Source organism: Centruroides sculpturatus, unplaced genomic scaffold (genome assembly GCF_000671375.1).
Source record: "Centruroides sculpturatus isolate CEXI.00-Female unplaced genomic scaffold, Cexi_2.0 scaffold402, whole genome shotgun sequence".
NCBI lineage: Eukaryota > Metazoa > Arthropoda > Arachnida > Scorpiones > Buthidae > Centruroides > Centruroides sculpturatus.
The window spans coordinates 258226-271373 of NW_019384685.1; the positions used below are offsets into that span (position 1 = coordinate 258226).

Below are 13148 nucleotides of genomic sequence, written 5' to 3' on the forward strand. Positions count from 1 at the left end.
TCTTGAGATTTATATAGAAACCATGAAGGGAAACTGCATTAACTCCGATTATATTCCGATTCCACAATTGTGGAAGTATTATTTACATTGCCACAAAGCACAACAATAATTGTATGTGTAATTATTTTTTCATCTTTCTGCTTTGTAAAAGAAAACAATTTCCACATCGTTTACATCGCACTCATTTTTACAACGCTATAATAATAATTTATTTATAGCTTTATTTAAAAATAATTAATTTTTATGTTGTAAATGTAACAATTTTTATATCGTACAGTACATCATTTAAATATTTAAAAATTTGGAACACAGCTGTATTCGATGGTTAGAAGTTTTCAAATGATAGAACTGTTTTTTTTTTTTTTTTTTTTATGTGTTTCATACATTCCTGAGGAGGGCTTCTAAAAGACAGCCAAAAACGTTTGAACATTAAAATTTTTGTTCAATTACTGCTGGAATTGGCATTTAGGTGTGAATTTTTGTGTTTAGTATATAGTTCCAGTTTACTTGTGCTAGTTTTTTGTCTAATTTTATATACTTGATACTTGATATCATTTATGATAATGTGGACAATTCTGATTTGCACAAACAGTTTTAGGTTTTAAATATTTTGAATTGCTTGTCTAGCTTGATGCAGAAATTTTGGTGTTTTCTTTTTTTTTGTTTGAAATTATATGAAAACTATTGCACTTCCTTAATCTTATAATTCAATAACTTTATCTCTTAGTATGCTGCAATTAAGCATATAATACAGTGGGTGATCAGTTAACGAACATAATCCATTCCAAGACTGTGTTTGCTATCCGAATTGTTTGGTTATTTTAAAAATTTATATACTTTCTTACTATGTTTATTCATAAGTACATATATACACAGTCTTGCAATTTTATCAGTCATATTTTTTCTGTTTGTGGTGTGTTAAAAAAATCTGTCCAATTTGTTTGAATTCCCGTCAGATGAAAAAAAATTTTTAAACCAAATAAAAGACAGTCATTCTAAAAATTCTCAGATGATCACCATTTTATTTTCTTCAATGTTCCAGAACAAACTATATTTCTGTGTTTTTAAGGAACTTTTTAACTGGGCAGCTGAGTAGCTTAAAAAGGAAGGTCTGGCTGTCTATAGTTTGTTTTTTTGTCTTTTATTTGGTTTATAAAAATCTGTCCAATGTCGATTGCATTTCTCTCTTCTTCAGGAATTTTCAGAAGTTATTAATAGCATTGTCGTTGTAGAGATCCCTAAGCCTATTAACCTCAATCTGGTTTGGATGCCATTCTAAGACCATTGATCTCACATCCTCCCACTTCTTCAAAAGATCTTTAATAGCAGATGTCTGCATTAATCCTCTTTTTCAGAAGAAAACATATCTTGCCAAATTTCTTCATGTTCTTCATTCAAGAGTTCTTGGCATTCTTCTATCATCAAATCAGTTTCAGATTTCTTTATGAGCTCTTCGATGTTCTTTATTTCTCAGATGTGATTTTTGTTACTCCTTTAGCTGCTTGAGTGTTTTTGATTATACTGTATCTTTCTTGATAAGATTGAACAGTGGCCTACTGTAGACCTGTTCAAGGCATACTGCCCAGCAACATCAGACATCTGTCCACTCTCTACCTTTGCTATTATACTCTCACCTTTCAAAAATAAAAACCAATGCAAAACGTAATGAGTGCCTGCCTGACTCATTGCATTTTGAGTCTCATGAATACTATAAAAAAATTTTTTGTCAGAAAAATAAAAGGCTGGAATTACAAGGGAGAGTTTCAAAGTTCGGAGGAATACTATCCGATCTGTATATACTGGGTTGAGTGTTAATGTTGATATCTCCCACACTCCGAAAAGTTTCAAATTGTTGCTTGAAGACAAGGAAAGATCAATCAGTATTCATTATTTTACATCACTTCTTGTACTTGTTCTGTGAGGCGTTTGTTGTCCAAATATAAAAATCTTTCTCAAAAGTGTTTATCTGATTTGTTCATAATCTGAACTGTTCATTAACTGATTATCCACTGTATTATGATGCTTATAGACAGCAGTGTTTTCATTTGTTTAATTGCTAATCTATTTGTTTTATTTGTTATTTAATCTAAATAATTTTTCATTATATGATGATTTCACTATATACATTACATTAGAACAAGCAATGATTTCTGGTTTTTGTGCTTAATTATATTTCTAATCAGTAGCACAAACATTACATTACACATGGAGTATTTCAACAGTAATGAGATTACTGTTGCTACTAATTTTTAAGTTGTAAATTAAAAAAAAATTCTTTTCAGTTACATTGACTACTGTTGTATCAATGCAGTTTATTCATATTTGTCATATTCATATCACTTTATTATTCATATTCTAGAAATCTGGAAATGTTTCTTATAAGTACTATCAAAATACATACAGATTATGACAAAATTTTAAATTAAAAGATACTGTAATTAATTGAAATCCTTAATTAATTACTCAATTAATTAATTAATTAAATCTTTGAAGGGTGAGAAGTAACAATAACATTTCTAGTTTACTACATATGAAATTTTTTATTTTAAATTGTTGTTATTCATCTAGTGAGATGTAAGAGAGAAATGTAAGCTTACATTTCTTCACTATTGTTACCTTATACTGGTAAAGGTTCTGGAAACTTTCTGTAAGTTGAAAATTTCATAGAAACAGTTTGATAGAAATTACTGGGACTCCCAAAATAAGATTTTTGTATCCTTAAAAACAATTTTTAAGAGCTGATAAAAATGAGTACAGTATTGTTCTAATAAATTATTTATTAAAAAAGGAAGTTTTTTTATTTTCAAAATAGTCATATATGTAATAATTTAGATTATTATCTAACTACTGTCATGATATATTGATTTATTATAATTTAAAACTAATTTTATTTAACACATATTTTATTGCCAATTATAGGGACTTGTATATCACAATTTGGGTAGTAATCACTTGGCAGAAAAGACTTTGAGAGATGCAGTAACAATTGATCCCATGTCCCATCAATCATGGTAATGTTATTTATAAAATTCAAAGTTAAATAATTGAAATTTAAAGCATTTATCATTGAAAATAAATAAAATTGTAATTAGTAGAATTTAGAAAAATATATTTTTTTTTCTTTTAGGTTCAATATGGGCAAGGTGCTACAGGATATGGGTGATTATGAATCTGCAAGCGAATGTCTGGCAACTGCCATAGAACTGGAAGCGACCAGTCCCATTCTTCCATTATTTTACATTCCTCATTGTCTCGAATGACAGGATTTGTTAAAGGATACATTTAATAATCCATAGTTACCGAACATAGATCTATATTTTTTGATGCCGTGTTCAATTTTTGCCTAAATGTTATGTATTAAAGTATCTCTACAGAAGATTCTTTCAATAAGTCGTATCGATACGAAGTATAGATTAACGGATTAAACTTGATATTTGTATTAAATAAATGCAGACAACCATTTAATGATAAAATATTCAAAAATTCCAATAGAAGGTAAAATTTTTTCGATACTTTTCAGACCATTTCCAGGTATTTAATATACAACATGTAATCGTCGAAGTCTTCAAACGAGTCCATTCCAGTACAAATTCGATCTCTGATCTAAGATATTGCCAAAATCGAACCGAAGAAGGTAGGAGCTTTCCAAGTCGATAACGGGTACGAAATCAACTCATTTAACGGATAGACAAGAAAACTGCGAGCATAAAAATTTCTTCCGTAACCATGGCAAGTAAAAACATAATCTCCTCTTATGTGTTTAAAGATGTAATTATATATATATATATATATATTTTTATGTACATATGTACGAAGTTGTATTTGAATTTTTCTTTCTTTGTGTGTATATAAATGTGTAGTTTGGAAATTTAAATATTGTAAATAGTATCCAGGATACATTTTAAAATTGTTTTTTCTGTAATTAAAAAAGAAATGTATAATTTAAATTAACCATTATCAAATATTGAATAATAGAATTTGTGAAGATATATACACACACATACTTTAATGATAATGTTATTAAATATATATATATAGCATTAATTTTATTGCAATGATTTAAATGTATAATTTATAAAGGGTTATTGTAAATAAAACTATAATTCATGATATAGAGAAACTAATCCACAGGGATGTAAGAGATGTACCATTAATAAACCATAAAAGAATTGATTTACAAAATATGGTTTTTATCAACTATGCATAATAAATTTAAATCCAAAGATAATCCTCATTAACAGGGTCAGATTTATCGTTTGTGTTCGTTTATATTTGTTTCGCACCTTAATAGTCTCACTTCTACACCTAACGAAACTATATTAGTTCGATGAGTATTGTACTTAACTTATAGTGGAAGTTGGAGAATATACTGCCGTTTATAAAATTTTAAATTCTGATATTTTGATTAAATGTAGATAAAATTGTTTGTAATGACATCTAAGAATATTTGATTCCAAATGATAATTCTATGTTTATAGTCTGTATAGTGGAGAGAAACTTAATATTTTTTGAATGTAAACACAGATATTGACGAGTTTGTAAACACTCGTTTCCTATTTGTAAATTTAATTGTATTGATTAAAGAAATTAGATTTAAAATTTTATTTTATATAAATTAAGTCTCTTGTAAGGTTTAATTGTAATAATCTTTAAAATAAATATTGTTATATAAAAAGTGCATTCGTATGTTTAAACAAAAATTAATCTCTTATTATATACTAAAACAGTTGTGTAAAATTTAAATATTCTATAAGAAAAATGTGAAATTAGTTGCACTGTAAGATATAGGAAACTATAGTTTCTTAATCTCCAAATAATCTTTGGTAATCTGATGTTGTTGACAGTTACTTTAAGTATTATAAATTGGTATTTTTTTTATTTCGGGTAGCGACTTTTGAAAGAAATTAATTATAACGAATTAAAAACTTTCAATGACGCTTTAACTTACATTATATGCCTATTAATTATTCATTCAGAAGTTAAAAAAATTTCAAAGCAATAATACTTTATAAGAAAAAGTAAAGAAACCATGTAGCTTAGTTTAAAAAATGATCCAAATTTCACAGAAAACATGGTTTTATTTTAGAAATATACCGCTAAAAATTATAGATTCGGTAGGGATACTCTACTTCCTGCTGTAATATATTCGGTAACGAATCGTATAGAATCCCGAGATACTAAGCTCATCCAGAAAGTAAATACCGTTTGGGTATTCAAAAAGATTTGCAATTTGTTTTCATTTGTATTTTATTACAGAAAAATTACATACTTTAAACTACTTTTCGACATAATCATCACTTGCAAAGTGGTGGCCGGCAAGAAATTTCTTGAGATGAGAAAACAAATGAAAGTCGGACGGAGCTAGGTCCGGAGTATAAGGAGGGTGACAGAATTGTTCCCAGTGAAATGAATCAAGCAGCGTCGTCGTTATGTGGTATGCGGTCGCGCGTTGTCATGCACGAACACAATGCCAGAAGTCAGTATTCCACGCTTTTTCTGTATCGCGCGCCATAACTTCTTCAATGTATCACAATAAGCTGTAAATCTCATCATTTTGCACATGATGATGAGATCAAGGTAAACGTCCAGAACTGGTTCAGGTCGCAGGCGACCGAATTCTACGAAGCCGGGTATGTTGCAATTTGTGCCAAGATATGACACATGCCTTAATTCTCATCATGAATACGTCGAAAAGTAGTTTAAGGTATGTAGATTTTTCTGTAATAAAATACAAATGAAAACAAATTGAAAATGTTTTATAATATCCAAATGGCACTTACTTTCTGGATGAGCTTAGTACATTATTCCACTTACTTTTTTGCTTTATCAATGAATTATTGAGGAAGTTTCTTGCCGGATTTTCGCTAACTTTTCACCAGGGTTGTGGAGTCGCGTAAAAATCTACGGACTCCGATTTTTCCTTACCATCCGACTCCGACTCCGACCAGGGGCGGACTAGTTACCGAAAGAAACCCGGAAATTCTGATGTCATTACGTGACCTCAGAATAAAAGATTCAATAAATAGAGTTCTAATAAGATAGAACGTAGAAACTTTTTATTTCAAAGCTAAAAGACTCCTCTGAATAATACATAAATATGTATTCGATAATTTTTACTTTTCCGGCTGTTATATATAACAGAGGATATATAACAAAGTGTAGTACTCGGTCAAAAAATAACCTCTCCCAAATTTTTACATTTTTGGACTCAGAACACCTTGAAATTTCGAGTTAATTAAGCAAAAGATTCGAGGTTTTTTCTATATGTGTGGATGTTAGACTGTGGGGAGGCATGATTTTGTTCACCCTGTTGAAGCCAAATAATTTCTGTGGTCAAAGTGGTCAGAATCGGAGTCGGATGGTTTAACACAGGAGTTAGTTATTAAGCGTCAAAGTGGTTGAACTAAATCGTGTCTCCATACACATTCTAACATCTTTGGCGAGAACATCTTAAGAATACTTCAGAGTATGAGTGTACTCGTATAATTAGTAGTCACGAAGGTATTCGTAAAAATAAATATACAGTATATCTCGTGAAACATAACGTCCGTTATTGAGAGGCATCTGTTTTTCGGAAGTTTCGGTTTCCAAATACAATAAAAGTTCTTTTTTTTATTGTGTTTGGAAACAGTAGAAGATTTGAGAAAAATTGTAATTACAGATACCGGTTTAGTGTCGAACATTTTATATAAATATATTAATTGATTTATTATAACAATAGAAATACAGGGTGGGGAAAAAACCTGCTACAGAATAAAGAATGTACATCGAGCACATCGCGTGACGTGCATAACTCTGTAACCGTTCGAGGTAGGCGAATAAAATCTTTCGGCAATCAATTCCTTGTGAAATTCTGACCCTAAATGACGTGTTACACCACCCCCTTCACACATTTACATCACGTACGGCCGCTATCAAAATGGCGGCCGTACGTGTAACATACATCAATCTGTTTTCTCCTTGATCTAATGTGTTCGTTACGTCAGCGAATTAACTTTGGATATATTCTATATTCTGTAGCAGGGGTGCTAAGTGACTTTTTTCCTATTCTGTATTATTGTTGTAAATTATAATTCTGTATTATAATGTAAACACTTACTCGGAGTAAACATTTAATAAACTAGACTTCGTGCACGGAAATAATATTGTTTATACCAGTGGTTCCCAAACTTTTTCGATTCTTGACACCATTGCTATGCCCAGGTTTTTCCAAGGCGCCCTGTGTTAAATTCTAACAAATAAAATTTGCCAAATAGCGAAACAGCCAGCAATTTACTTAATTAAAGAGTTAGGACGTTAAGTTAAAAGTAAATAAAACGCGTATTCAAGATTTAAAAAATGTAATTGAACAAATTCAGTTAATTATAATTAGTGGTATGGATGAACTTGTTGATCACCGCATATTTTCTCAAATCATGGAACCAATTGAACACATCCACCCCCATTTGATTCTCCACATTGATTTTCGTGCGATACTTAGTTTCTATCGAAAACCCAGCTTTGCACAAAAAAGAAGTTGCAAATGGAATTAAAATTCTCTGAGCTTTATCACTCAGAAGAGGATATTCATCTTTTACTGGTATCCAAAATTCAATTATTTCCATTCTGCTAAATTTTGTTTTCAACGTATTGTGGCAAGACAACTCAATAAGATTCTCTTCTTCCACAGCAGTAAATTTAGATGAAGCACTGGCATTAAATGGATCTTGAATCCATGCAAATTTATCGATATCATGTTGAAAATATTTCTCAAACCAGGTGATACACATTAAACTGTGATAAATGGTTTTGAAAAATGGATTATGGAGAAATCTACTCCGCTGGAGGTAAAAAATTGTTGTAACATTATTTTCTTCTGTCTTCGTTTATTTCTCCTTTCCGTAGTTTTAGTTCTTTTTTTTTTTTTTTTTTATAAAAGCTAAAATTTTCTCAATCGACTTTAAAAGGTGCACGTTGCTTCCCTGCGGAGAGAGATTCAGAGCATTTAGCTTTTCAACAATAACATAAATATGCTAGTTTTACCAAAAACTTTTCATTCACAAAATTTTCGACACACTTGCGGGGTTTCTCTTTAAGAAAAATGTAAATTTCCTGTCGCAGTTTAAACGTACGAGACAAAACATTATCACGAGGAAGTCATCGCGAAATGTTGTAGTACAACAAAGACGTGTGCCCTGATTCCATATCTTCAAATAGTTTTTTAAAAAATTGGCTTTCAACGGCCGAGTTTTTATAAAGTTTACTACGTTTATTACATATTCTAAAGCCTGATTCAATGTAGAACTCAGATATTTTGATGCGAGTGTTTCTCTGTGTATAACGCGATGGGTCCACAGTGCATCAAGAGCTTTGCTTCGTATAAGCGTTTGCGATCTTTCATAACAGCCGGACATAGAACGAGCACCATCAGTACAGATATCAACGCATTTGGTCCACTGATACTTGTATCTAATTAATTTCAAAATTCAAATTTAGGATTGAAAGCAAATTTTTATAATTAACTTTCGAGCGAAGTATAATCAGCATTTTGAAATTTTAATGTAATTAGAACTTGCAATGTTTTGAAAATTGCAGAACAATATCGTAACGTTTACGAATTCGAAATCTACTGGAAAATTTTAGTTCCGTTCTAAATATCGAACAAGTTACAAATTTAAAAGACGATACGAGGAAAGCTGGCCGTCAAGGATAGAGAATTTCCACGAAATTCTACATTTAAGTGTCTTTTGAAAAAAGTTAAGAGTTATTAAAGAAGTACAAGCGATGGAAGAAATGGTGGAAATGTTCGAATTCATGTCGTTGAAATCAGTTATGGAAAGATCAAAATATTGTGAAGGGGAATCGAAAAATATAGCAAAAAGAAAAAGGAGACGAAGAAGAAGAAGAAAGTTAAAGAGACTAAATCATATGCATTTGTTTCATCAAAACGGGAAAAGAAAAAGGAATCGCAGGAAGAGAAAGAGAAATAGAAGGAGAAGGAGAAAGAATACCAACGAAGTAACAAAAGAAAAAATACATTTCTTTTCTTTAAATGTATTAATTCAAAACGTGTACTACCGCATTAACTAGTAATACAAAATTATGCTAATAATGAAAACATCAACGATATTTCGAAAGGTGCCAGAAGACCGAATTTAATCAACTTTAAATCTATTGTTAATTATCTGTAATTTGAATCATTTAAATGATTTTTATTAAATTATATATTTTAATATTTAAATTATAATTTGTGATTATCATTATCATTAATAAGCGAGTGGATAGCCCGGGCGGTTAAGACGTCGATCTATTATTTTGGGAAGCCGGAATCGAATCCGCGCAGCGAAACTGCAGGACTTTTTATAGACGGTCTGTCCCGAATTCGCCTTCGTCATCCCCCATGTGTGCCTGGTCCAATCCACGACGATTATAGAAAAAGAGATCTCTTAGTGTCCACGGCATTTTTGCTCCAGAATTTCCGAACGATCTCTAATGGGTCTACGCGGCATAAAAAACAAATTAGTACCGTAACTCCTTAAAATAAGGTCGCGTCATCTCCGAAATCCGTCTCTAATCACTTCTAGTTTCGTTCTCTGGGTAAGAGGAGGTGACGCCTAATCTGCGCTCTTTGTTGATGTATATTTTACAAAATCTTTTAAATACGTAATTGCTTCTTATATATGTTCATTATGATTCTGTAAGAAATCTTTTACTGTCCGTTTATTAGAAAACTGACTGAAGGAAGGTTTCACAGATCGCGGCAAATACCACGTGTTAGATATTCCTGTCTCCGTGGGCCCTAGACATTGATATTTGGCAAGATTAAAGATAGATCCTTCTAAATTATTCTTATAATATTACTCCCTTACGCATTTAACATTTTAATCCGTTCCCGCCCCTTAAACAAAGCCTTTTACATTTTTAGCTGTAGGCCTATTTCGTGCATTAAAAAGTCTATAAATGCAATATATTATCTATATCTATTTTATATAGGCTATATATTAAAAGCAAAATGTTCCCTCACCGCCAACAAAAACCGAAACTAACACTATAAAAAATAAAAATAAAAAAATAGACTGGACTCTAACTGCCTGCGCGAAATATAAACTAAATCGATGAAGGCGAACAAGTACTTTATCCTCACTTTCCCAAATACGGTAGTCTCTGCTTCTATTGCAATTATCGGGAGACAAAGACAAAGCGCGATATAACAGTACTAAAAATTCCGAGCTTTTACTAAACATATTAAACATGCCGTAGAATTTCTATCCTCTGTTCTTTCGTCGGCAAGTGTTTCCGATATAAATTAAGCTTAGTTCTTCGATACCGAATTTTTTGGTAATTATATTGTATTAATTGACGTTACCACCATGGCCCATCTAGCATTATTGTTAGTTAACACGAATTGTCGGATGCCAGGGCCCCACTAACTTCCGAATCGGTAGTTCCTTTATCGACTTTCTTTAAATACAAAATATAGGGGAGACCGGGGCAAGATCGGCATGTTAAGCTTTACTTAAATTTTGTGTAATAAATACTGCTGTAAACTGAAAAAAAAAAGTTTTGCATATTGTCTATTGGAATGTTTTCTTACTATAGAACTGGTTAAAATCAGTTTGGAAATAAAAACAATTAAAATAATTACAACTTCACAAGAAGAGAGAAATTGACGAAGTTGCCCCGGGTATAGGGGCAAGATCGGCAACTTCTCTCTTTTTGTAAAGTTGTAATTATTTTAATTATTTTTATTAAAGTTGCCCCTGGTATAGGGGCAACAGTAATGGGGCAAGATAGGCACGTATATAAAATTATGTTATTAACAATGTATAAGTTGGAATTCACTATTAAAACAAAGAAATACAAATCCAACACCCATTTAATATTATTACAACGAAATGCAAGTTCAAAGACATATATACATGAATAACAAATGCAAACATGTTTTCATTTATCATCTGTTTGATTTTTATCCTTTGCTTCTAATGTGGCTTTATGTTGCCGATCTTACCACGCTAGTCATGATTTCGAAACATTAAGTACAACCCTGAGAACAGAATGCCAAGCCACGATCTGGCCACGTGAATAAGTTGAAGTTACATCCTTCTAACAGGAAAAGTAACTTTCGTTATCATGGAATTATAACAAAACCTGCCAATTCAATATAAATGGAAAAAAAATATTATATGGAATTCAACGAAAATGAACATTTGCTTGATAATTCAACTACGCTTGTTGGAGAACAATAAAAACACTACACTCAACAAGCCACCAATAAAACTCAACTGCCTAACCTATAACCAAAGTCTCCTTTTAAAAAAAAGCGCTTGACAAACTTGCCCCGCATGCCGAAGTTGCCCCGGTCTCCCCTATTTATAAATTACAATATAAATGCCTTTCTTTTGACTAAAACTGAATTTTTCTATTTACACACAACGATGAAAAAAACAAATGTATGCGGGCCTTTCCCAAAAAAGTTGACACGACTTAAATTCTTACCCCGGCACGTTGATATTTTTCATATTGTCTGACACCACACCAATGACCACAGTTGGAAATTACGGGAATTTTACTGGAAGATTTCAATTTTTGTTTATCGTACGGCGTAAGAGACCCCACATATTTGTATACTTCAGTTGCCAAAATTGTCAATTGGGAAAGAATTCGGAATTTGGGAATTTCTCGTAGTAATGAAAGTGTAGGCCTATATCTGTGCCGATTTCACCAGACCAGATATTGTTAAATAATTATTTAATTCAGAATTATAATTAAATATATAATTTCTCGATATAATTCAATTTTAAATCCATTTAATTATACATAAACACAACGCGGTTCAGTATCTGGAACGGTCCTACGAAGGAATCCTACAACGACAGGGAGGATTGTAAAATAAGGTCGCGTCATCTCCGAAATCCGTCTCTAATCACTTCTAGTTTCGTTCTCTGGATAAGAGGAGGTGACGCCTAATCTGCGCTCTTTGTTGATGTATATTTTACAAAATCTTTTAAATACGTAATTGCTTCTTATATATGTTCATTATGATTCTGTAAGAAATCTTTTACTGTCCGTTTATTAGAAAACTGACTGAAGGAAGGTTTCACAGATCGCGGCAAATACCACGTGTTAGATATTCCTGTCTCCGTGGGCCCTAGACATTGATATTTGGCAAGATTAAAGATAGATCCTTCTAAATTATTCTTATAATATTACTCCCTTACGCATTTAACATTTTAATCCGTTCCCGCCCCTTAAACAAAGCCTTTTACATTTTTAGCTGTAGGCCTATTTCGTGCATTAAAAAGTCTATAAATGCAATATATTATCTATATCTATTTTATATAGGCTATATATTAAAAGCAAAATGTTCCCTCACCGCCAACAAAAACCGAAACTAACACTATAAAAAATAAAAATAAAAAAATAGACTGGACTCTAACTGCCTGCGCGAAATATAAACTAAATCGATGAAGGCGAACAAGTACTTTATCCTCACTTTCCCAAATACGGTAGTCTCTGCTTCTATTGCAATTATCGGGAGACAAAGACAAAGCGCGATATAACAGTACTAAAAATTCCGAGCTTTTACTAAACATATTAAACATGCCGTAGAATTTCTATCCTCTGTTCTTTCGTCGGCAAGTGTTTCCGATATAAATTAAGCTTAGTTCTTCGATACCGAATTTTTTGGTAATTATATTGTATTAATTGACGTTACCATCATGGCCCATCTAGCATTATTGTTAGTTAACACGAATTGTCGGATGCCAGGGCCCCACTAACTTCCGAATCGGTAGTTCCTTTATCGACTTTCTTTAAATACAAAATATAGNCACGAAAGAATCGATGTGACATTTACTATTTTCGTGTCTTTTGCCAGCTTTACTTAAATTATTTAAATCGTTGGAAGCGTTATACCATATTTTGGTGTGTAGCTTCCACAGCTTCCATGGATTGCATGCCACTGGCATTTTAGAAACAATTATATTTTCCTGGACTAGATTATATATAATGTCACCTTATTTTTACACAAACTTTTTCATTTTATACCATAATTTCAAATATATAAATAATTTTTTTTTGTATTAAAATTATAAAAAGGAGAAAACAGTTTTATAAAAATTGTTCAATAAAAACAGTTTCATTGTTAATACATCTTTAGTCTTTTTTTC

At 31.5% G+C, this 13148-nt stretch overlaps 1 protein-coding gene across 1 annotated transcript in view; it reads left to right on the forward strand.

Annotated features, from left to right (window-relative positions):
* The window catches only part of LOC111627044 (tetratricopeptide repeat protein 7B-like), a 59513-nt gene extending 55826 nt beyond the window's left edge, over positions 1-3687 (forward strand). The window contains exons 18-19 of the mRNA XM_023370589.1: positions 2920-3011; positions 3128-3687. Of these exons, the coding sequence (XP_023226357.1) occupies positions 2920-3011; positions 3128-3260 (225 nt within the window). The 3' untranslated portion in view covers positions 3261-3687. The remainder of the gene's footprint in view (positions 1-2919; positions 3012-3127) is intronic.
* Positions 3688-13148: the final 9461 nt, after the last annotated feature.